At 34.9% G+C, this 23,670-nt stretch overlaps 3 protein-coding genes across 4 annotated transcripts; all 3 read right to left on the bottom strand.

Annotated features, from left to right (window-relative positions):
- Positions 1-629: 629 nt before the first annotated feature.
- Positions 630-1,802, bottom strand: LOC148227222 (uncharacterized). The gene has a single exon (XM_088201490.1). The coding sequence runs from the start codon at positions 1,800-1,802 to the stop codon at positions 1,056-1,058; it is 747 nt and encodes a 248-aa protein (XP_088057616.1). The 3' UTR covers positions 630-1,055.
- On the bottom strand, positions 1,762-15,535 carry Dlg5 (MAGUK family member discs large 5). Of its 2 annotated transcripts, XM_088201488.1 has the most exons (21): positions 15,376-15,535; positions 14,531-14,583; positions 12,140-12,459; positions 11,194-11,309; positions 10,853-11,123; positions 10,544-10,785; positions 8,834-9,076; positions 8,505-8,608; positions 8,200-8,435; positions 7,928-8,134; positions 7,018-7,181; positions 6,675-6,945; positions 6,460-6,602; positions 6,069-6,292; positions 5,915-5,988; positions 3,760-5,841; positions 3,419-3,696; positions 2,746-2,975; positions 2,445-2,674; positions 2,152-2,371; positions 1,762-2,038 (listed from the first exon to the last, which is right to left on the bottom strand). In XM_088201488.1, the coding sequence occupies exons 2-21, from the start codon at positions 14,571-14,573 to the stop codon at positions 1,929-1,931; spliced, it is 5,808 nt and encodes a 1,935-aa protein (XP_088057614.1). In that variant the 5' UTR covers positions 14,574-14,583; positions 15,376-15,535; the 3' UTR covers positions 1,762-1,928. The 2 variants fall into 2 exon arrangements, with proteins under 2 accessions (XP_088057614.1, XP_088057615.1); XM_088201489.1 differs by lacking the exon at positions 12,140-12,459.
- A 2,141-nt stretch (positions 15,536-17,676) lies between these two features.
- On the bottom strand, positions 17,677-19,306 carry LOC148227220 (U5 small nuclear ribonucleoprotein 40 kDa protein). Its single transcript, XM_088201088.1, has 7 exons — positions 19,247-19,306; positions 19,004-19,138; positions 18,809-18,935; positions 18,541-18,744; positions 18,229-18,471; positions 17,981-18,159; positions 17,677-17,918 (listed from the first exon to the last, which is right to left on the bottom strand). The coding sequence occupies exons 2-7, from the start codon at positions 19,109-19,111 to the stop codon at positions 17,739-17,741; spliced, it is 1,041 nt and encodes a 346-aa protein (XP_088057214.1). The 5' UTR covers positions 19,112-19,138; positions 19,247-19,306; the 3' UTR covers positions 17,677-17,738.
- Between the last annotated feature and the right edge of the window lie 4,364 nt (positions 19,307-23,670).

The raw sequence follows: 23,670 nt of genomic DNA, 5'->3' as shown, positions 1-23,670 counted from the left end.
TATTTAAATAAATACAGGGAGAATTTAAATATTTTATATAAATTTAATTTATGATCAGTCGTTTAAAAATAAACGAAACATACAATCGAGGCCGATTTTTACCGCAAATATACAAAATTTCAGACTGAGAACAAGTCAAAATCACAAATATGGGAACACAAGATTACGTCATTGTCTTCAGTGAGACAATAGAGCACCATAAATCATTAAAATCGGGGAACAATCATCGAGAGAGATTTATAAATTTACACATTCAATATATTTATATATGTAACATATTGATATCTAAACATTGATATACAGATTGATACAATACACTGGTCTATTTTATTTAATATTTATATTTTTATTCAGAGTTTTAATTATATAAGAAATATTTCTTATCAATATTCCAAAACCTCATAACATAAGTGCATTTTAAAGATTATAATAAAAATTTACATTTTCATAAACTCCATGCATAAAATTACATTTATCCTTTTCGCATATAGATCAACTACGTTGTTTTTTTATTATTTAAATAATACAACTATTATTTCAATCTATCTACGTATGTTACATTTAATATGTATGTCAGTGAAATTTAATATTAAAAAATGTATACAATATGATGTTATAAGTACTTTTTTTGTGATTCGATCATAGTCGTAATGAATGATTTTTTAATTTATCTATAACTCCTCACACATTCACACATTATACGAGAGTAAATCAAAAACGTTCCTTCACTTTCTAATTTACCCTCGTATTTAGCACCTCAATTTTTAATGATACATTCCGAAGTTTTACTATAAAAAATTCGTAGTCCAGCATACCCTGTATCACACGATGCATCCACACTTAAATGTCTGATATCTTTGATATGAATGACTTAAATTATATTCAAAATATAACCAAATTAATACAAACCCCACAACGAAGTTATGAACTATAAAAAAATATATAAATATTTCATAAAATATATAAATTTCATAATGCACTTTCGTCCTTCTAACTAAATCAGATCCTTGATGCTGCGGTTCAATTAAAATGCACTGAGAGAAAAAATAATTAAATTACAACGATTTCCACAGACCCTTGATAAGTCCAATGGAAGGAGATCTTTTCTGGCGCACTTTGTATTTATCTTCGCTGGTGCGAAAACCGGTGAACAGTTTTTCCCTGAGGCTGAACCTCGACGCGGACGGCTTCAGCAGAAATTGCTTCAAATCGTTGGTGAAACTCTTTCCCGTGTAGTTGGTGGGACTCTTCAAGATATCTTTATCGTCGATAAACGATACTGACTTAACCGAATGGACGGATCCCCTCCTCGTTGACACTACGTTTTTATCGATGGCTTTGCTTCTGACTTCGTAAACCGCCTGCTGTTGGGTATACGCATCCACTTTTCTCGCTTTACAATCGCAAGCTTTCGACTTGTTCTTGTCTAATATGTTACATATAGAACAACATATCTGACAATGTTGATCGTATCTATACTTTGAACTTCTGATTCTGCGTTTCGTGTTCGTCTTCTTCTTAATAAGTCTATCATCGACCAACTTCTCGTAGATATCATAATCGTTTTTATCTAATTTGATTTTCTCGCTTTTTTTCGCTCTCGTCCTATTTCTATAATTAATGTTAATTTTGGCTAATTTACTGAGTTCTTTGAGGAATTGATAGTCAATTTCGAAATATTTTGCATCAGGCTCCGAATAGTAACCTTGAGCATTTTTGTTTGATTGCGTCTCGGATTTGTAATCGTCTTTCTTTCTAGACTTTTTCTGAGCTTTTAAATCGCCCGGATCGGAATAATACATAACGTCGGGGTCGGAATAATGGGAGCTGGACGGGATGGGTTCAACGTCGTATTCGCACTGAGAAAAAGTGACTGATTTTGGACGTTGGTGGAAGGGAGAGGGAGTTTGGGGAGTTGGAGGCAAGGGTCAGGTTTGTTGAGACGGTATCCACAACGGCTTGCCTTGTTCTTCATCAATGGCTGCTTTCAATTGAGCACATATATAAGCAATGTTTATTCCGGCTGGTGCTATTTCAGCTGTAAAAAATAAATATTTGATGACAAAAATATATCATGAGTATAATATAAACATTATCATAAGATAAGAACTACTACAATTGAATGATAAAGTACTTAAAAAAAAAAAATACCTGAAATATGTTGTCTATATTCAGTTTCCAGCTTGAGTGCATGTTCGTACATTTCTTTGGCAGCTTTCGCAGAAACTTTCTCCATTGGAAACCTCGTGTCTCTCACTTCTTTGATCTGCTTTGTTGACTTGAACTTGATCAATAATACAATAGGATAAATCTGCTGTTTATGCAGCTTCTCTATTGAAGTGACGCTAATATCCAAAATGCAATGCATTCCCTAAAAACATAAAATCAAAATTATTACCTTCGAAATCAAATAACACAATGAATAAATAAAGTAATATAGCAACCTTATCACAAACATCTTTGATAGATTGTAATGAAATACATTCTAAATAATGTCCTCTTTTCCTCGGCTCTAGATATTTTCCTTGACTCAATGCTTTTTCTAATAGATTTCCAGTAAGTTGCACAGGTTCAGGAGTGGCGCGAGTAAAGTCACCGGCAAAGTCGATCACCAACTTGTCTACTACGCATTCCCACAGAGGACCCAATACGACGACAGGACGATGGCTAGTATCTGAAACATAAATTAAATTAGCAAGAATCTTGTATATTAACATCGTAATAATTAATGAAAATACTACATACTTTGTAATCGTTCGACTCTTTGATATGAACACAGTGGTAATTCGTCGTTAAGATTGCCAGAATCGCTCCACAGTCCTAAGTTGGTGTTGGAGAACGATGCTAATTCCTTTGGATCTCTTTGCTTTTTCCTTCTGAAAAACGAACGTCTAGCAACTGTAGAACCTCGGCGCGATTGACTACCGTCAGTTCCTTCTAAAGATCCGACCGATCGACGTAGCATCTCTTCAACTCTACAAAAGTTAATTATTAATACAGTAAAAAAAATATCATAAATTTTGGTATCTGGAAAGTTCACCGACTGATAAAATTGTCGAATAGAAAATTCACCAACCCCGCAATTCGTCAAACGAAAAGTTCACCGATTTTACAATTGATCGCCGATGATTTATTTATTAAAAACCATGAAACGTCAAGTACTTTATTTAATTTTTAATATGAAATTTTATCCGTTAAATACTTGATTCAATTTTAACGAAATTTAAAATAAAGCGATAAAACAAGGGTACTAGGATGTTTCATTGTTGCCTTATTATTTTTATCGTCACCTTATTTTTTTTAATTCATAATTCTTTAGACGAATTGCAGGTTCGGTGCATTTTTCATTCGACAAGTTTACAAGTCGGTGAACTTTCCTAGAACCTAAATTTTGATGAATGTTAATTCAATATCTTACTTGAATCTGCTAGGAATAGTACCCCACTGAGCTTTATTTCCTTTATGATCTAAATTCCATGCTCCCCACAAGCCAGGTGCACCGTTGAATAAAGTATTATCAACAAATATTACTTGATCTCTTCGAAAGCATAAAGAGCATGAATCAAACGAAGAATCGTTTCCATTCGATGCTAATTCCGGAGTTCTTTCGAAGCCAGTTCTTATGAAAAAACCGTCACCTGGTTTGTCCTTTATCTCGTGATACCTTTGCAAATCATGTTTTGCCAATACAGTCACCTTTAAAAAATAAAGAAATGTTATAATACATATGATTCATAATTGTAATATAAAATATAATACCTTATCGGCAGGCTTTGCTAATTCTAAGGCAGCTCTTTCTGAAGTCGCATGACGAAGATCAATGTTATTGTATTCTAAAATCTGATCACCGGTTCTTAATCCGGCGTTATAGGCCGGTGATTCCATCTGAACGTTATGCACAAATATTCCGACAGCATTTCCTCCAACCAGACTTATACCCAAATCTGAGCCTTTTCTCATTTCGATCAATAAGAATCTAGGTATGGAAGTCTCTTTGCTTTGCGATTGTCTGGTGTTGTTATCTGAAGTGGGAGCTTCTAATCGTAATGACTGTTGAGGTCCTGGGGAGTTTCTCGGCGTCGGAGAACCCGACACAGATACTTCATCGCCGGACGCTTCTCCTTGCGATGAACTGCCAGATCCTTCAAATTCATTATATTTATCCGGACTGTATTGAACTAGCATTGTGATTGAATTCCCACACTGTCTAAGAACATTGGCAGCTAGTTTATAAGTGGCTGATCTCATATTAATGCCGCAAACTTCCAACAACTGATCGCCGACTTGAAGGCCTACTTGACTCGCAACCGAATGTTCGTTTACGGTTGATACAAAAACACCACCGCTTTCCGGTGGACACGAAATCTGAATGCCTAGTGGTTGTTGGATTTTATCTATATGTACTCTTCTCAATTCTCCCGGTAACGGTTTACTAGGCCATCCTAGACCACAGTATTCGGGCATTGAGTTTCTAGTGCTCTGATGAGGTAATTGCTTAGCATGCGCTCCTCTTCCCGGACTCAAGACTTCGACGTGAAACGTCGGCATCGGAGAGCCTCTCTCTGAGCTTCGTTCGATTGAACCGGTGCTGACTTTTCCAGCCGAGTTTTTAGAAGTCACACTTGGGTTCGATGGTATTCTAAATCTTTGGTTTTCCTTTTTTCGAGGAAACGTGCCGCCTTCATATCCATGGTGGTGAAAGTGATCGTTCGCTGTACCCCTGTTCCTCATGTGCGGCTGAATGTCGGACACGTTATGCGAGTGAGTCGGAAAATTTGTACACTCATAACCAACGCCTATGCTTTCGCCCGATTGACTTTGGGTTATCGGCAACGTTGGACTCGCTTGATGCGGATATCTGACGGTTGGTAAATGATGAGGATGGGGATTCACAAAAGGGGGCCCGACACGGTAAAGGTGGGCCTGAAGACGCGAATGCGACGGTAACGTATTCGTTATCCCGACATTTAAACCACTGTTTAAACTATCAGGGCCTAGACTTTCACTGTCTGAATACTTGTTACCAGTGTTTTTACTCTTCTTGCTTGAATAATAATCTACTAGCATGTCTTTGCCGTAGTGTGCCTTGAGAGGAAAATCCAGAGAGTTTTGGTTTTTCGACATTGAAGGTAAAGGTGGCACGAATTCCAATAGACTCGAACCTTTGTTCGAGTTTCCGACAAAATCTAAAGAATTAGGACTTTTGTTATCTCTGATCACAGTGTGGTAATCCAACGAATCGTCGGAAGGATTTAAATTTCTACTTAATCTATTCGGCGTAAGATCGTGCTCTACAAAATCCGGTAGATGCTTATCCTTATCGATGTTACGGATCTTTTCATAATTTCCCATATTTGGCGGCGAGAATGGATTATGTATGGATAACGGAACTGGTTTTGGAAAATGTAACGTTTGATTCGTAGAGTATTCCATCGATTTATATACCGAATGCCTTGACGGCGCATTAGGTTGAGTCGATGGTATGTGACTGATCGGAATCGGATTCGAATTCCTATTGCTCCATTGCTGTTCCGTCTGTGGAAGTTTAGTCGGGGGACTCAACAGTATTGAGAGAGGAGGTCGTTCCTTTTTTGATCTAGGTTGAACTATTGTTCCTGTCAGGTTTTGCAGGATTATAACATTCGATCTAGCCTTTGGCCATGTCCCACAGTTTTTTGTTGATTCGTTTTCTTGAGATGAAGAATTGTCTTTATTCCTGCGTTTAGATCTCTTCAAAACACTTCCACCGCTGGAAGAATCTTTAGAACTCGTTTTTCCATGATAGCTATCAATAACAAAATCTAACTGAGCTATAGCATCACTTTCAGGTACAGTGCTTTGCTAAAATATTAAAAACACATTAATAACGACAACCAAAATTAACAAAAAAGCTACTAAATTGATATAAACATACTCTATTTTGTTTATCCTTTGGTTTATTACGACCTGTCACAGCTTCGATTTTTCCAAAAATCATATTCCATGCACCTATAAAGAATTGAAAAGGACAAATAGATTTAATACTTCTCGCTAATCAGAAAGTTAATTTATTTGAAACATATAATTACCAGATGCCGAGTTGCTTTTCTCGTGTGACTTTGGCGGATTTGTAGTAGTAACTTTATAAACTCTGCGATCTGCATCCGAATTATCGAAAGGTATCTGCTTTTGATTATTCGTCGGCATTAAATATTGACACCAAGGTTCTTCTGTTTGCGAACAACTGTTCACCATTTTATTGGTGTGAACCATATACGGATTCTTACTCATCGAGTCTTTCGTTGGAGAAAACCTACGATTAAGTTGTTCCTGTTAAAGTTGATTAGACACATATATATATATACATATATGCTAAGTACACGAACCAAACATACAAAAACATGTTGTAAAGATATTTTAACTATTCATTGTAATCAGCCATTTCATTTATAAACATAGAATATATAATGAAAGTAATACCTGCTTGATAAATCACTATTTGTGGAACCACTATGCGATATATGCTTCAAAGTTGTTATTGTCAACATATCATAATGCCTATCGTTCAAAACCATCATCGCTTCCACAGCACTTTTGAGACCATCCATAGATTTATTGTTTATCTACATATTAAAATAAAATTATTAATACTCAATTGAAAATGTTATTATAACATAAAATGTCAATATACTAACACTAAGAACCCTATCGCCGATTGCCAAGTTTCCTTCTTTGGCCGCCAGACTTCCTGGAGAGATCTTACTAATGTATATACCTTGTTCGAGTAAGAGGCCGTGTTCCGTGTGACCGGTTTTGTTTAACTGCGTCGTATGCAAACATCTCGATCTGACGCGTCTCCGGCGTATTAAGAAACGTGCTCTTCCACCGTTGTTGCGGATCGCTTCGATGACATGAGACGCATTACCGACTTGGACTCCTGGACCGTCCACTATGCAATCGGCGACTCTGTAATATAAAATAAAATGTTATGTTATCACAAATTAAATTGTATGTATTAGATTATTAAAATATTATTACTTTAATTTTCCATCAACGATGGATCCTTTCTGGATTGATACCACGTATATTCCGTAATCATTTGGATAGAATGGATCCTCACGGCCACCGACGAGCTCAAAGCCGATATCGCCATCGGTTGGTATTCCACTCACTTCTACTTCTAATATTTCTGATTCCCATTCCTAAAATTATATAAAGAAATATAAAAATAATTTAATTATTAACCATATACAGCTATTACATACAATATCATTAATTGCCTGATAAGAATTGACTTCGAGCTTTTCACTGATTTATCAAAACTACACATAATGTAACAATTTATATGCCATGCACTTGAGTCACCATTTTCACTGGGGTTTCAGTAAAATCATATTCATACATTTTAATGGGTAGATATATATTTTTACTGGCGAAAATATAATTTATTTGATAGGCTAGTTAAATTATATGCTATCGTTGAAACTGAATTTGACAGTTGGGAAACTTCCATTTACTGTTCAAACCCAAACCTACCTAAATTAATTAAAACCTTTTATTATGGTTTTTTTAATCTATAATTCTGGAAATTTCCTGTCCACAAATTTCTTGTCTGGAAATATCTGATCAACAATAAAGTCTATAACCATATTTACTCTAAACTAAATAAAATTTTGCATTGTTCATTTTTACAATTATTTTTTTAGCATTAGTTATTTAAACAAATAAGTCATTTTTATTTTTGCTTCCCTTTAATGTTTCAATATTGAGTAAAAATACATTGGTGCACCCTATCTGAAAAAGCATCTTCCGATCTATGTATGAAAATATAATAAGAGTGACACTCTCAAACTAATCAAACATTTATTTGCATTGAATCTAATCACAGGTAAAACTAGTCCTAATTATATAAAAATGTATTGTTGATATAATATGAACCATTACATACCTGTAAATCAGCATCAATTGCCGAATCACGCGAATGATTATGAGTAATTGGAGAATGAACTCTACAATTCGAATTATCTTTTTCGAGCTCAGTTTCTAGTTTCTCCTTTAGTTCTTTCAGTTCTTTTGAGGCTTCGTTCCGTTGCTTTTTAATATCATCGGAGTCTCGCAGAGCTTCGGCTAAATCACTCACTGCACGATCACGTTCCTATAAAATTACATAGTTTTAGAAAACCAGCATATTTATAGCATTAATACAAAAAAAAAACATACCTTTCGTAAACGATCACATAAAGTTCGTATACTCTCTCTTTCTAAAACGATCTTATCCCTCTCCGAAAAGGCCCAGTCTCGTCTTCTTTTAGAAACTTCAGCTTCTTGATGCGCTTCTGTTAATTCGCTCTGTAGTTTATCCAAAGTTTTTCTCATGCGCTCTAATTCTTGATTTGCAGTTTCTAGATTATCGACTCTTTCTTTATGCCTAGGATTCAATACCATTCCTACGAGGCCTGTTAATAATATATAATAAATAACAGTAATCATTTATAAATATTATGATAAAAATAAAGGCACATTACCTTGCAGTTTATCAATGTTAGTATCCGTACCGAGCTGTCCTCCATTCGAACCGTCTTTTCCAGTACCGGAGTTTGAATGACTGTGAAATGCGGAATTGTCCAACCTAAACAAACACAAGATATGATTAGAACTATTTTTAAGACGCGTCTTCTTATCATGGCATACATCAGACGAATTCGCGAAAGATCCATAGCGAGTTGAGTGCAAAACGGGTGTCAAAACAGACACAAGACAAATTATCAGTAAACACTGTATCACAGATAAGTTATCTCATGATGTGCGTGATAAATGACCTTACACAGATAATGCTAATGATATCTTAAATTACCGCGTCTTTGATGTGTTTGGCTGGTTTTGAGCGGCATTACGGGTGAGATCAGAGCATTCTCTCAAAGCTCGGTCGCGATCGAGTAACGCAGATGCAATTTCTCGGCGTAATGACTCTGCTTGGAGCGCCAGCGCGTGCCTCTCGCGCTGAGTGCTAGCCAGTTCTGTTTCGGCGACTTGAGCGCGTTTCACTGCTCGCTGAAGATCTTCAGACAGCTTCTCCATCTCGCGATGAACTGTATCTCTGTATAAAAAAATACAATATTTACATTAACACTTTATGAGCCGTTCACGCCATATGGCGTCACATAGAAGTCAACCACTATCAACCGCTGACGCCTTTGGCGTATCTATAATACTTTACTATCGGAATTGTTTTTAAATATTATATAACCATCACAATTTGAGGATAATAAAAACCCATTATTGCTTTTAAACGCAATATGTATAGTCCATCCAAAATGTCAATGCTCATTATCGTTGTGTTGGAAATAAGGGTGCGCGTATGCATGCATGCATACATATAATTTTCTGCGAATTTGTTTACACCAATATGATAACGTTACCAATCCTAAATCAGGGCTATTTTAAGAGTAGGGTAGGGTGACCATACGTTGAAAATTGAATTAAAAATTAAAATGTGTTATATTTTTATTATAAATTATTGTCATGTTGTGTAATTTTGTAATCAATAAAACAATTCCTGTAATATTCTATTGGTATTTTTATTGAATATTATATTAAACATATATTCAACCTGGAGAGAGAATCCAAAACGGCTATCATGTTTTTGAGTTAAATATGTATATAAATAAACAAAATAAATAAGAAAGTGATATTTAACATTTTCAACAAATTAAATTAAAAAATTAAAAATTAATTGAACCTGTAATTTGACATGGTCACCCTATTATATTTCTCACCAACACTGTGTCGATGAGCATCCACATCTTGAAGGGACTGTACATACATATATATAAAAAAATATAAATTAGGCAATTTTATATAGTTTGTATATTTTACAAATAAAAATATGGTTAGACCGAAATTGCTTTGAAAAATTTCAAAACAAAAAGAATGCAACAAAATACTAGTAATGTAAACAACTTTTATTTGAAACGTCCCATTATGAAGCGACCCTCATAAATCAATTTTATTGTCCATGCTCAAAAACTCATTCATTTAATTGTTGATTTATATTTATATAAATTATTTTTAATTTTACTCTTTTTATGCATGAATAATAAGACAGATATTAAAAATCCTTTACAAATGTTTACAATACAATTTCTGCTTTTTTACTTTTGTTTTAAGCAACAGGTCTCCGTGAAACGAAAGATTTCTCCGATAGAGAGAATTCTTTCATTGATGTGATCCTTTTCAAGCAAAAAAATCATTCCTTTGAAACATAATCTACAATATAAGAAGCACAGAGGTCTCCCAATTTTTCGGTTTGCTTTTTTATATATAATTAATGATCATTCAATTATTTAATTAAATATATTCATTCAAAATTGCTTGGACTTCGGGCAAAACTTATTAAAAAAACTTTAGAATACAAAGGATTAAGACAAATAGAAAATATATATTTAGTATAAAAAATTTAAATATAATTAATTTTTCAATTGTAGTTCTACAGAGAAGCATTTAAAGACTGTTTCTCTTTTACTAGCAATATGTCTAAGCAAATAATTGCTGAATCATTTATTACCTTTCACTCATAATCAGCGAATACTCGTGCATGGCGGCGTTCCTTTCTTCCGTCAGCCGCTTAATGTCTTTTGTGGCTTTGACTCTGACGCCCATCGCTTGGTTCATCTCCCTGACTGCCTCTTCATGTTGCGAACTAATCTTCCCCAGAGCATCTCTATAATCGTTACGTTCCCGCAACGCAATATCCCACTGCCTGATGGCAGCGGTGCATTGCTGTTTAAGACCATTGCGTTCCCGGATCTGAAAATATAAATAAATCAAACAACCTTTTCTCATATACACTAAAAGAGAAACTTAAAAAACTCACAGCTGAATTCCTCTCTTGAGTTAATTCGTGAGATTGAGATTTTAACCGGACGTTTTCATCTTGTAGTACTTGTAGTTGATCAGCTGTGGCGTTGTGCGTCGATATGATCTCATCATACCTTTTTCTGAGACAGTCGTATTCCTCTTTGAGAACGTCATACTTGCGAAGTGTGTGCATGAGAGCCGTATCTCCGGATTCTCCATTGTTAACGTTGACGTTACCGAGAGCGTTTGAGTTGATCTCTTGCAGCCTTTGAACATCTCGTTCCAATCTAAGATTATCATTGTAATATAATTAATATCACAATATACAGCGTAATCCATAGTTTCAAGACAACGTACCTTTGTTTGTCGTTCAACAGTTCTCCATATTTTCCTCTGAGATTATTTGCTTCTTGAGCTTGAACTTCTAATTGACTCATAGCTGCTCTATGTTGGTTTCGGAAATAATCAAGCTCCTAAAATACAGCAATATATTTATTATATCATTGAATATATATTTTTATGAATAAAAATTTAGTAATTATTACTTTTTTTAATTCAAATAAAAACAATGCATTCACAATTAAACCAATATACAAAAAAGCACATTCCCAAAACTATAAAAGCTACTACACATCCTGCCAATATTAATTATTTAAAAATTAATGCCCAATTGTCGATATTTTAAAAATTTCTAACCACATGAGTCAACCCTTTGAACAGTATCGATCTTTTACTGTTTTGCGGTACCCCAAATAGTTATATAATTATATATAATACTGAAGAAATAATAAAAAAAAAAACATTATATTTATATAAAAAATAAATAAATTTGATTTAAAGTGTTTAAATAAATTATTAAAACATACTAATAAAAAAAGTAATAAAATAAATCAACGCAATAAAACATTGAAGAAAATCTATAATTTACTATAAATGCAATATTTAATAATAAATAAATAACAACAGAAATAATTATGAAAAAATACGTAAAATTAACTCACTCCCAGGTGTATAATTAACTCAACTAACCGCTATTAAATTAACTCACCGCTCAAAGGGTTAAGCATTATCATATCACATTGAACCAAAATATCAACAAAAAATAAATAAATAAATTTTATCCCATTGAGGACCAAACCCATCTCACGCATACATACGCAGCTAGCCGTTTATTAGTATTATTCGTGGAAATAATGTTACAATTATTTTTTCAATAACAATATTTGAGAACGTAATCTTTTCAGTACTTATACAGAATACAGAGTGGTACCTATGGAGGGCTTGATAATACATTTATACAAACCTTCATAGCATGATCGCATCTGCGACTCGTCTCCGAATGCTGTCGCCTAACAGTATTGAGTTCGATGAGAGCTTTGTCACACTGCTGCTTGAAATTATCATTACTTTGCTTATTAGACAGACTGTCGTACTGAGACTGATTTAACGAGTCATATGACGGGCTCATCCCCTCATATGTAGGCTGTTTGACAACTGGATAACTCGGCTGTTTCTCGTATCCAGAGTTCTGTGCCAACGTCTCGTAATCAATGGGAAGAGGGAGTGTCGGTAAAGTGCCTGTCGCACGCTCAGAGGTTGGGATAAAGCTATGTGAGATATTTCCTAGAATTTGATAAACAACGATTTTGTATTACTTATTACTTTTAATGACAGAAGATACCGAGCGAATGAATCTAATGCTTTGATGAATACGAAATGCATAGATTGCAACTTGATTATTAATATCAAATGTGATTACGAAAAATGATGTACACATGTATTATAATACTAATATTTGACGTTAAATGAAAACCTTATATATTTTTTAACCTGTAATTTTGCATCATATTTATATAACCAGGAAGACAAAACTTGAAACGAAATCAAATTGCATCAAAAGATATTATCTTTGCTGACAATACAATTTCAAAATAAATTGTTTTCGTACAAAAAAGAAAGTGTTATGCAATTCTTAATCTCATTTTATTGCTGCTAGTTATTTAATTAAACTGTAGAATATTATTTCAAAGTAATATTAATTTAATAATATTTCATTTTTAAAATAAAAAAAGACTGGGACAACACAAAAAAATTTAACTCTTAAAAATATGAGTTTGATATTTAACTACTGTAGTATTATACATAAGATTATTAAATAATCATACTACAATATATAAAAATATATAACATCACAACACATTTAATACAATTTCCTATTATGTTTTTTCTTCTTCTTTTAACAAAAGTATTATACGTAGTAACATACCCGTGTTAGTTTTACATAATTGCACAAACGGATATAGAATCACCAAGCGTGAAAAGCACCTAGAACCCATCTGATAAATATACTGAATGCCAACTTTCTCTTGGAGCAATTACCTTGGCTGGCACAAGTAGAGCAAAAACAGTTCAAATTGCACGAAAAACGTACGTTAGGTAAAATAAAACGCAAAAATGAAAAAAGAACTTCAAAAAGATGGCATGCAACAACTGATAGTAAAACATGCGATGAGTGATTGATGCATACAAATACCCGTAGCCGTTTCAATTTTTAATAATTATTTTTTTAGATCATGTACATGTTTGGAGGCACTTGTGTATTATAACAACACAAGATCATTTAATTATGAGCATTTTGATTAAGATATTTTATACATATATTTAAAAATAAATGGAAATTTATGTATTTTCACCTACAATTTACATACTGATTTTATAAATAATAATAATTTGTAGTATTATTTTTCCATAAATTGAATAAGAGTATAGAAACAGTCAGATGCTGCTATTTAACTTTCTTAACCCATCCAAGAAATATTTATATTTTATAATATACATTTTTTGTTTTATTGGTCGGAATTATTTAGTAAGAGAAAACCAGATTCAAAATAAAAACGTTATAAGACAAAACAAATATATGTAGATGATTTCAATAGATTTAGATAGCAACTACTATTACAGAATTTTTGGTGTAGCAAATCTTTAACTATCGACTTTAAAACCATGTTTAAATGTTTTATATGTTCATAAAAACTTTATCGAAATTGATCAAACGCAAAGAAAATATAAAAAAATATATAAATTAGTTTTCTTGCATTTTTTTATGTGGTTATTTTTCTGTGTGGAATTTTCATGTGGGTACTTTTCATCAAACCATATACATATAATTTATACAGTAAAACCCCATTAATTCAAAACCTATGAGACTAAAATATTCGAAAAAATTATGGCTGTTTTTTGTGTTTATGTTTTTTAAACTATAAATCCTGTAGTTGTTATCATATTTCGATCAGACTTTTCTGAAAAATTGATTTTATAAATATATTGGTCAAGATTGTTAATCAGGCTAATCTGCAGTGAAATGACGCATAAATGCATCATCGGCTTGTAATGTGTTAAGTAAGTTTATGTCCTTAAAATTAGATTGAAATGAATTTTGTTATTAGAATTATAGAAATTGGACTAACTGAGTTACACCAGTTTGGTTTTGGTATAAATTTGAACAACCAAATGTTGCGACGTTTTTTATGATACATCAAGTTGGCTAAGTTACTAAGGAAATCTGTTAATTAATCTTAAGAACATATTAACTGAAATTTGAATAAAATCAACTCTTTAATTGCCTTGTTATAATACACAAGTGTCATTTATACGATCAACTGAGTAATTTTTGTGTATAGTATGGATTACTCACCACTCCCCTCACTGCTGTCTAATGAAGACGCCCCCGAAGCCATTTTTAATTTTCTGAAATAATTGAGATTATAATTATAATTTAAATTGATTTTATTATTTTAAATAATTTTTATCTATTTAAAAGCAATTTAGGATTGATTATGTTACAAGTAAAACAATTGCTTTTTTGTTTGTCGTCCTACTTCGGTTGACAATGACCAACTGAAGGTGTATATAATGAATGAAAAATAAAATATGATCCATTTCTCGATAATAATATTTTACAACATAAATTTAGATAGAAATGAAATTACGCCAAAAGAAAATTATTAATCGTCAAGAAGTTGACAAATACTGTTTTCTGCATTAATCGATCGAATAGGTCCAATTCACTTGCACTTGCACGACAATACATCTCCAAAAGACATATTGCTAACAGCTAACGAAAGTGCATTTGCCTACAATTTTATATCACTGGAAAGAGTTAATTATTATCTGAGAAAAATGAATTCGAATTTGAGTCATAAAACCACAATTATTTTCTTAGCAACCTATTAATAATAAACAATAAAAAAAATAGTGAGTTTCAAGCTTTTGGGTAATTCCTTACAAAAAATCTGGACGTTTTACCGACCAAATAATATTATGTTTCACTTAATTAAAACAACACTTTTTTTTATTATTTATTCATTTTAAAATGTGAACTTATTGGATATTCTTTTAACAAAATCGCATTGTGAACACAATTTGAAGGGAAGAGGAAGAGGAAGTGGAAGCGAAGATGTTGCAAAATGGGGGACAGGTGTGTTGGAAAGTGGCACTGTAGTATTTTGATATGTCAAATTGTGCGGAAAGAGAAATTACGCGGCGGGTGGATCCGGACGCGCAGGAGAACGAGCGGCGAGCGGCGAGCCTCGTCCGGCCCTGGCCGAAGGAGCGCTGGCCTTCTGGCCGACTGGCCGACTGGGCCGACGGGCCGACGGACCGACAGCCGACGGGGCCGAGACAGCGCAACAGCCGCACTAGCTAAGCACACCTACAAGCGGAGCTAAGGAGGAGCTAAAAAATAGCTAAGTAAAACGCGAACAAAAATCACTCAAACCGATAATAATTATCTTTACAATGTTCAACATTAAATATTTTATATTATTTAACGTATTTTTAAACGAAAAATTATTTTTTTACATTTTAAATAATTGCGGTTTATGACCTTAAGGTTTTTATTTATTATTCACAACATATATCATCAAAATCGTAGCATTTTTGCTAGATCTATTACAAGTTTATTTATTCTGGTAGCTTACAATTCCAGTGACTTATAGTTGATACAATCGCAAATTGTACTTTCGGCTGCAGCTTCATTGTTAAGAACTCTAAGAATTTGTCTATATGCCTTCAGTTGGTCGCGTGGGGAACTGTTCAAACGATGTAAATAACCGGGGCCCGGACCATTTTTCATAAAATGGAAAAATTGTATTCGTGATTCGGGCGATCGATCGATATACATATTTTTAATTTTTATATGAATAAAATAAATGCTTACTGAATCTGAGATTCCAAGTATCGGATCTCCGTTCCTTTATCTATTATTTTATGACTTTTTACAATTCTACATGGGTTATAGTCAGGGTTTCAAACCGTTTGGTTCGATGCCCTGATTGTATCCCATGTCCGTTCAGTTCTGGATATCGTTCCGAAAAAAAAATATTTTCGGTTTTCGATTCAGCTAAGAGTGATTGATTTTTTAAATGCTTTTATTTGTATTATTTTTTTAATATAATTATAATTTATAACATTTTGTTCCATTTTTTTAAATAAGCATACTACATGAATTGATACAATATAATTAATATAAAGGTATAACAATTAGAACTAGAATTATCATGGTGGACTAGGCACTGCCGGTCGTCGTCTTCTCGTCAAGGTGCGCCAGTGAATTTGTTGCCCTATGCCGCCGTCATGTTAGTGTTGCCAGTGTTACCATAGTGCCGCTTAATCTTACCAAATAATGCAACTAACTCATATCTATCATAAAAGGTTCAAAAAAGGTCCAAAAAAGGTTTCTCATGTCTGTACATGCAGGAATATATTTAAATATAATTAATTTTTATTTCTCACAAAATTTCTAATAGGTGTGTAGGATATGATCCCGTTGAGTAGCGTCGACGAATGTACTTATGAAAGTGGTTATTCAAGCTGCTGGTAGAGAATATTAGCATTATGGAATCATTTTAAAATTTACAAAATCCAATATTTACTTTTTTACTGCTAGATTTTTTAAATATAAAATATTTTTTTTAAAAAAAAAATATTTATCAAGGAATAAGAGGAGTCTGAGTTGGTTGATATTTTACGCCTCCAATTTCAACTTCACAGTCCCAGAGAATATGCACAATCCTAAAATTCTGAAAAAACTTGGTTTTTGTGTGTCGCCTTATTACCAGCGCTTGCGTTGTCAAGTATTGTTTAAAGTAGCACACACAAGAACAGCAGTAAAGGTATTCCAGATGTTCCCACCCACTCTTTGTGGTCGAGGATAAGCTCTTCCCACCAGCCCATTAGAAAATCGTTGCTATAACACCCTATAAGCTTCAGATAGTTATCTGTGCGTCATCGAATTGCTCTATTTCCATTTTCGACATTAGCCATCACGATTGACGACTGCGGCTGGGTTCACAATCATGATTAGAGTTCATGGTCTTCCGGCATCAATATAGCACATAGCAACATCAGCTACATCGATCTTGACGTTACACGTTCTGATTGTCATTTGTAATCCTTGTAGTCCATGACAGTGTTCATGTCTTCTCACATAGTTCAATTTCGCATTATTTAAATTGCTAGGGGGGAGTACTGTAGGGACCATTACGGTTAGCACACTTAGAGTATCTACGTATATCTACGTATTTTTTCTTTGTATCGTAAAATTGTCAATAAATATTTTCTAGCGGTTTACGGCTTCTCAGTGTCATCACACCTATCACAGTTTATCACGTGGATTGAATTTTCCATTGCTACACAAAACAAAAGTATTTAATCAATTAAATATCTGTGACTAATGTCTATTGCCAACCAGACGTAACTGATATATCTCAAATCATTTTCTATATGCAATAGCAAAGCTCATAATAGGCAGATTTATATATATAAATTAATAAATTTTAATGCTTCAATAATTTGGTTTATTATAAAATTTACTTTACACTTTATTAACCATTTTAATTAAATTATGCTTCAATTTCGCCTAAATAAAGTTGTTTGTCACTGGCTCCAGATAAGATAATCGGTTCAGTTGGGTGGAAATCGACATCATTTACGCTTCCTTTATGGCCTGGTAGCTTATAAAGAATTCTTCTTGATGTAGTGTCCCATATATAGACATAGCGATCTGAAGAACCAGCCGAAACCTATAAAAACAAATTAAATAACAAAACGTTCAATCAATTTGGAAAAAATATATAAGTAATACTTTGGAGCCGTCCGCTGTCCATGCGCATCTCAAGAAATTCTTTTCGAAGTTGTGCTGGTGTCCGGAAAATATTTTCACACAACGTTCGACGGGAGCAAACGGTCTGATGTCCCAAATTCTCAATGTGTTATCCATTGAGTTTGAAAGCACATATGAACCATCAGGTGAAAGAGAGAGTCCTAGTATTGAATTATTTTATTAATCATTGTTATTTTCAAATAATAATGTTTTGATTTATTTTATAATACCTGTAATTGTGTCACTGTGACCTCTTAATTTATATATAACTTCATTTTTCCTTAAATCCCAAACTTTGACATCGTTATCGATGCCCCCAGTTATGACTTGTTCTGATGTGTCGTTAAAAGTCACAGCAGTGACTTGATAATTGTTGTTCATTGAGGATGCGACATTTTTCTTTCTCGTATCCCATATTTTAATTGTAGAATCATCTGATCCAGACACGAGCATTTGAGGACCACGTCTGTTTCCTATAAAATTAGTTAACATATGTATTATCTTGAATAAAATTGTAATAAAACCTAAATGATCATATTTACCTTGCATTGAATTAACAAATGACGAATGTCCTCTAAGTTTCTTAATCCTCTGTCCGGAGGGTACGTCCCAAATGGCCAGTGTCTGGTCGGTCGAACAAGTGAAGATGTTTGAACCGTCGCGAGAAAAATGTAATTCCATAACAGCTCCAGTGTGTCCAGACATTACGCTTACATTTTCGCATTCACCGTGTACGGTCCAAAGAACTAAAGCATTAATATTAATTCATAAAAAAACGTTATTTTTATCGTATGCATTAAAGAAACTTACATATTTGTCTGTCGAAACCAGATGAAGCGAGATATTGTCCTTCTGGATGAAATTCACATGAAAATATCTCTCCTTGATGTCCTTCCAACAACATAATGGGAGCGAATAAAGTGGACGTTCTTGGTACCTGCACCATCAGAGGGTATATTATTATGATACCATATGTTTATAAAAATTTATGAAGAGAAAACATACCGCAGTTGGAACGACCGCCTTATCTTTGCCGCTGGCCGTTGCTAGATCGGACTTGGCTCTTTTTACAACTAAAGCAGTATCATCTGCCTTTCGCTTAAGTTCAGGCATGTTTGTATCTTTTTGGGAACACAAAATCTATAAAACAATACAATTATATATATAAGCATCAGATAACGTTTAAAATTATTACACACTTAAAATAGTCAATATGAATAAAATTACGCATAGTTATATACAACGTACTTCAAATGGATTTATTTTAAAATAAAACACTATAGCACGCTTGTGACGCGCGCCGGTGACAGCGAGCGCTTTTAATTCTTGGCCATAGCACGCAAAACGCTAACTATATATAATAGTAATTTTATTAATTTGTAAAACCACTTATCATTAATATTTTTAATAATATTATACATTAAGTGTATTTAATGTTTTAGAAATTTATAATATTTATTATTTTTATTGAAATATCTTAACGAGTGTTTTAAAATTGTAAAAATATGTAAATAATCGTGTCGTTTTTAAAAATAATATAAAAATTACCTTCATAATTTATTATTATTATTTTAATTGATGTGTATTTATAATATATGTAAATCATATTTTAAATGTATATAAAACCTAATTTACTAAATACCTAGCATTTTTGATTACAAAATATTTTTTGTTTCACTTCAAAAATATTCAGACCTCATATTTGTGCAATGGAAAAGAACAGATTTTTGATCTAAAAAATAACTATTTCAATAAAACATTTATTTCAAAATCGTAAATAAATTTACAAATCTATGTATGTACATTTTAACAAAATACACTAAACTGATTGATACATATTTTCATATTTATAATTTTAGTATAAAATAATATGAAAAATAGTGGTTAAAATTTAAGCAAAACTAAAATTTCTGAAAACATTTTATAATTTGATTGGGTAGCTTAGGATTTAGAACCATTAACATTTAGACTAACTATAGCAATATCAAATCACTTTTACTCTTTTAAGGTAGGTTTCAAAAGGTTAATCGCAGTTTATATTTAATAGATAGATTTTTTAATCACGCAATCAAGACCCGATTGCTACTTATCAAATCATTAAACAACTAGCAACTAAAAGTCACAGAGCATCTTCCCTCTAGATTGCTGACACCGCCTTTCAAAATGCTTCCCACCCAACTCAATCTTAAGTAAATTGAGATGGGTTTGAAACATTTCTTATTATTTTCAATGTAGCATTTTTAGTTGTTCTTGACGTAACACTCTCGCTTTAACTATGCAAAAATTACGCTAGGTTTTATGTAATATTTGCTGATGCAAAAAAGTAATAATTGCCGATTGACTACTCAAACCATCTCCAGGTTATTTTTAAAAATAGCGAATAGCTGAAGCACCTTCAGATCACTAGTATATAACATATATTTTATTTTAATAAAAGCTACATAAAACTGCTTTTCTAGTTTACTAATCTGTCGATTTTTCTTCTCAAGTAGTGTTGACGCCCGTTTCGCCGTTTGTGCACGTTCGCGAACGCCGTCATACGGCGTTCGGGAAAGCACCCAATTTTGACGTTAGTCGGCTCCGATCGTCGTTACAAAGCGGTCGGACCACGCCGAGCTCAATAAAACTGTTACACCAGCACACGTGTTTTTGGATTGACCTAAGACCTAACCAGCACGCGTATCCCTACACGCAACATTTTGGTCCTTCTAGCCGGATACGTGAGACGACGCCTACACGTCGCGAAGGTCTGAATCCGAAAACATCGTCTTAACCTCGAGGTCGTCCACCACATGGACGAACTCACAGACGCGGAGCCGAGCAGCGCTACCCAGCCGTCAGGTTAGGACAGCACATCGACGAGCTAGCGGGTCCAGGATCTGGTCCCCCGAAGCTCAGCGCCACAACGTCGTAACCCCAAAGACGTCCACCACGTGGACGAACTTTGAGACTCGGAGCCGAGTAGCGCTCAAGCTGTCAAGTTACGACAATATGCCAGTCGGGTGCCTCAGTCGAGACACTCCTGGGAAAACACGCCGTTTGCCGTAACGGTATTTTTTCAAATCAAAAATGACCGCCATTTTGGGAGTTCGCAGAATCGCAATTTGGGAGCGTCAAGTCGCTCGTAGCACGAGCCAGCGGGTCCACCAGCTGGTCCCCGAAACTGACGCAGTGGAGCGCCGGTAAATGCGCGCCCCAGGAAGCTGCCGTCAAATCACGTGGAGCCTCGCCAGGACGCCTAGCCCCAGGAAGCTGCCGTCACACCACGTGAAGCCTCACCAGGACGCAGAGTCCCGGGAAGCAGTCGCATCCAGCAGGAGAGAAAGGTTAGGGTCGATCATCCTAACCCAACTTCCTCTCCAAAAAACAGTTCGTTTACTTTTATTCATTAAAATAATTTGTATCAATTTCCGTCAACAACAACATGGAGTTGTTGATCAACCACAGGGTGTGCCTCAAAATCGAGTTAACGAGGTTTGGCAAACTGTTAACCGCGGATCCCATCAATATCCAAAGGATAAGGGATAAACATCAGAGTTTTGATACACTGCTGGACAGATTCCTTGCTGTCCAGCAACAAATCAGGTTGCTAGATGCCGAGGGTTACGATGAAGAAGTCGATGCTTTCGAGGATAACTATTATAATATTCTCAACCTAGCAAAACTAGCGCTGAAAGATCAGTCGGAAGCGCAGCGGAAACCAATTCTTAACCAGTTCAGGTTAACGCAGCCAGCAGTTGTCATTCCAACTTTCAATGGCTCCCGGACTAAGTGGGTGGCATTCCGCGACACTTTTTCTCACTTAGTACACAACAACCCGGCACTAAGTGAAATTCACAAATTTTGTTACCTAAAAAATGCACTTGTAGGTAGCGCAGCTAGGGTCATAGAACTCTTTCAGTTTAGTCCCGAGAACTACAATTCCGCATGGGAAAGACTTCTAGGCCGTTATGATTTTAGACAAACTGTTCTTAAACATCTGGCTGCTCTTCAGGACCTGAAACCAATTCAGACAGCTTCATCGCAGTCCCTATTTGAATTGGTGGAAACAGTCCTGACGAACATCGCTGCTCTAAAAAAGTTAGGGCAAGACATCGAGGATACCACTGTGGTGTCTATGGTGGTTCGACGTCTCGATAATCTGTCCAAAAAGGCATGGGAGAGTCGGCGAACAGAATCCCTTCTGCCTACGCTCAGACAGCTCGTGGAGTTCCTCACTCTACGAGCTCAATCCTTACAATCGAGCCCTCCTGCATCGTCGCATTCAGTCAAGTCGGTACCGGCACCGCACAGGCAGACTGATACTGTGACAAATCATGTGCATACAATCGAAGAAGATTGTTTCCTTGTGCACAAAGATGTCAGTCAGCTTGAGAAAACAAGGCCTCAAGTACTTCATTCGCACCCCTCTGCGTCGTTGCATTCATTCAAGTCGGCACCGCACAGGCAGACTGATACTGTGACAAGTCATGTGCAGACAATCGAAGAAGATTGTTTCCTTTCGCACAAAAATGTCCGCCAGCTTGAGGAAGCAAAACCTCAAGTACTTCATTCGCACCCCTCTACATTGTTGCATTCATTCAAGTCGGCACCGCACAGGCAGACCGATACTGTGACAAGTCATGTGCATACAATCGAAGAAGATTGTTTCCTTTCGCACAAGAATGTCAGCCAGCTTGAGGAAACAAAGCCTCAAGTACTTCATTCGCACCCCTCTGCATCGTTGCATTCATTCAAGTTGGTATCGGTAACGCACAGGCAGACCGATACTGTTACAAATCATGTGCATACAATCGAAGAAGATTATTTTCTTTCGCACAAAAATGTCAGTCAGCTTGAGGAAACAAAGCCTCAAGTATATCATTCGAGCCCCCCTGCATCGTTGCATTCGTTCAAGTTGGTACCGGTAACGCACAGGCAGACCGATACTGTTACAAATCATGTGCCGACAATCGTAGAAGATTGTTTCCTTGCTCACAAACAAACGGTTTCCCGAAAACCTGATCCTTGGCCTCCTCCTGATCGGCACACCTCAACAGTTCTTCCACAGCAGGACGCTTCGGCCTACAGGGGGACGCAGATGTACCAGCAAATGCAAGATCTGGTGCAGGAATTCTGGACCTGGTGGTCTACTGAGCACCCGTCAAAGCTACAAGGATGGAGAGTACGGCTGCAGTCGGATTCACAAAGCTGCTGAAAGCGTCGTCAAGGAAGATTACCTGTATCCTTGCTACGGGTGATCAGTATCGTCGAGATGATTCATCCAAGTTCCGATGGAACCAATTCGTGTAGTGACAAAAACAAATAGTGGCAAAGGTGTGTGTGCAGTGCAAGCTATTTTATATTTTATGTCTTTTTATTGATAATTTAAGAATGTGTTTCGTGTTTCTTGCATGGCTTATAATTTAGCCATGTAGCAAACCAAAATAATTAAAATTTAGCTAAGTATCAAACGTTTCATTTTTGTGTAATTATTTGCAAATTTAGCCATGTATCAAACCTTTAACTATTTATAATATTTCATGTCCGTTTTAATTTACATTTAAATAATTGTCAAAAAATGAACGAAGGCTTGTAGTTTGTATTTGGTAATAATATAGTACAAACAAGCAAAATGTATATGATGTGCATGTGTTACTAACATTAAGCTTTACAACCTTATACAGTACTAC

Source organism: Plectrocnemia conspersa, unplaced genomic scaffold (genome assembly GCF_051122295.1).
Source record: "Plectrocnemia conspersa isolate PC_06_02 unplaced genomic scaffold, ASM5112229v1 ptg000013l, whole genome shotgun sequence".
NCBI lineage: Eukaryota > Metazoa > Arthropoda > Insecta > Trichoptera > Polycentropodidae > Plectrocnemia > Plectrocnemia conspersa.
The sequence above is the reverse complement of the archived record's forward strand: the minus strand, read 5'-3'. Positions and strand labels throughout refer to the sequence as shown.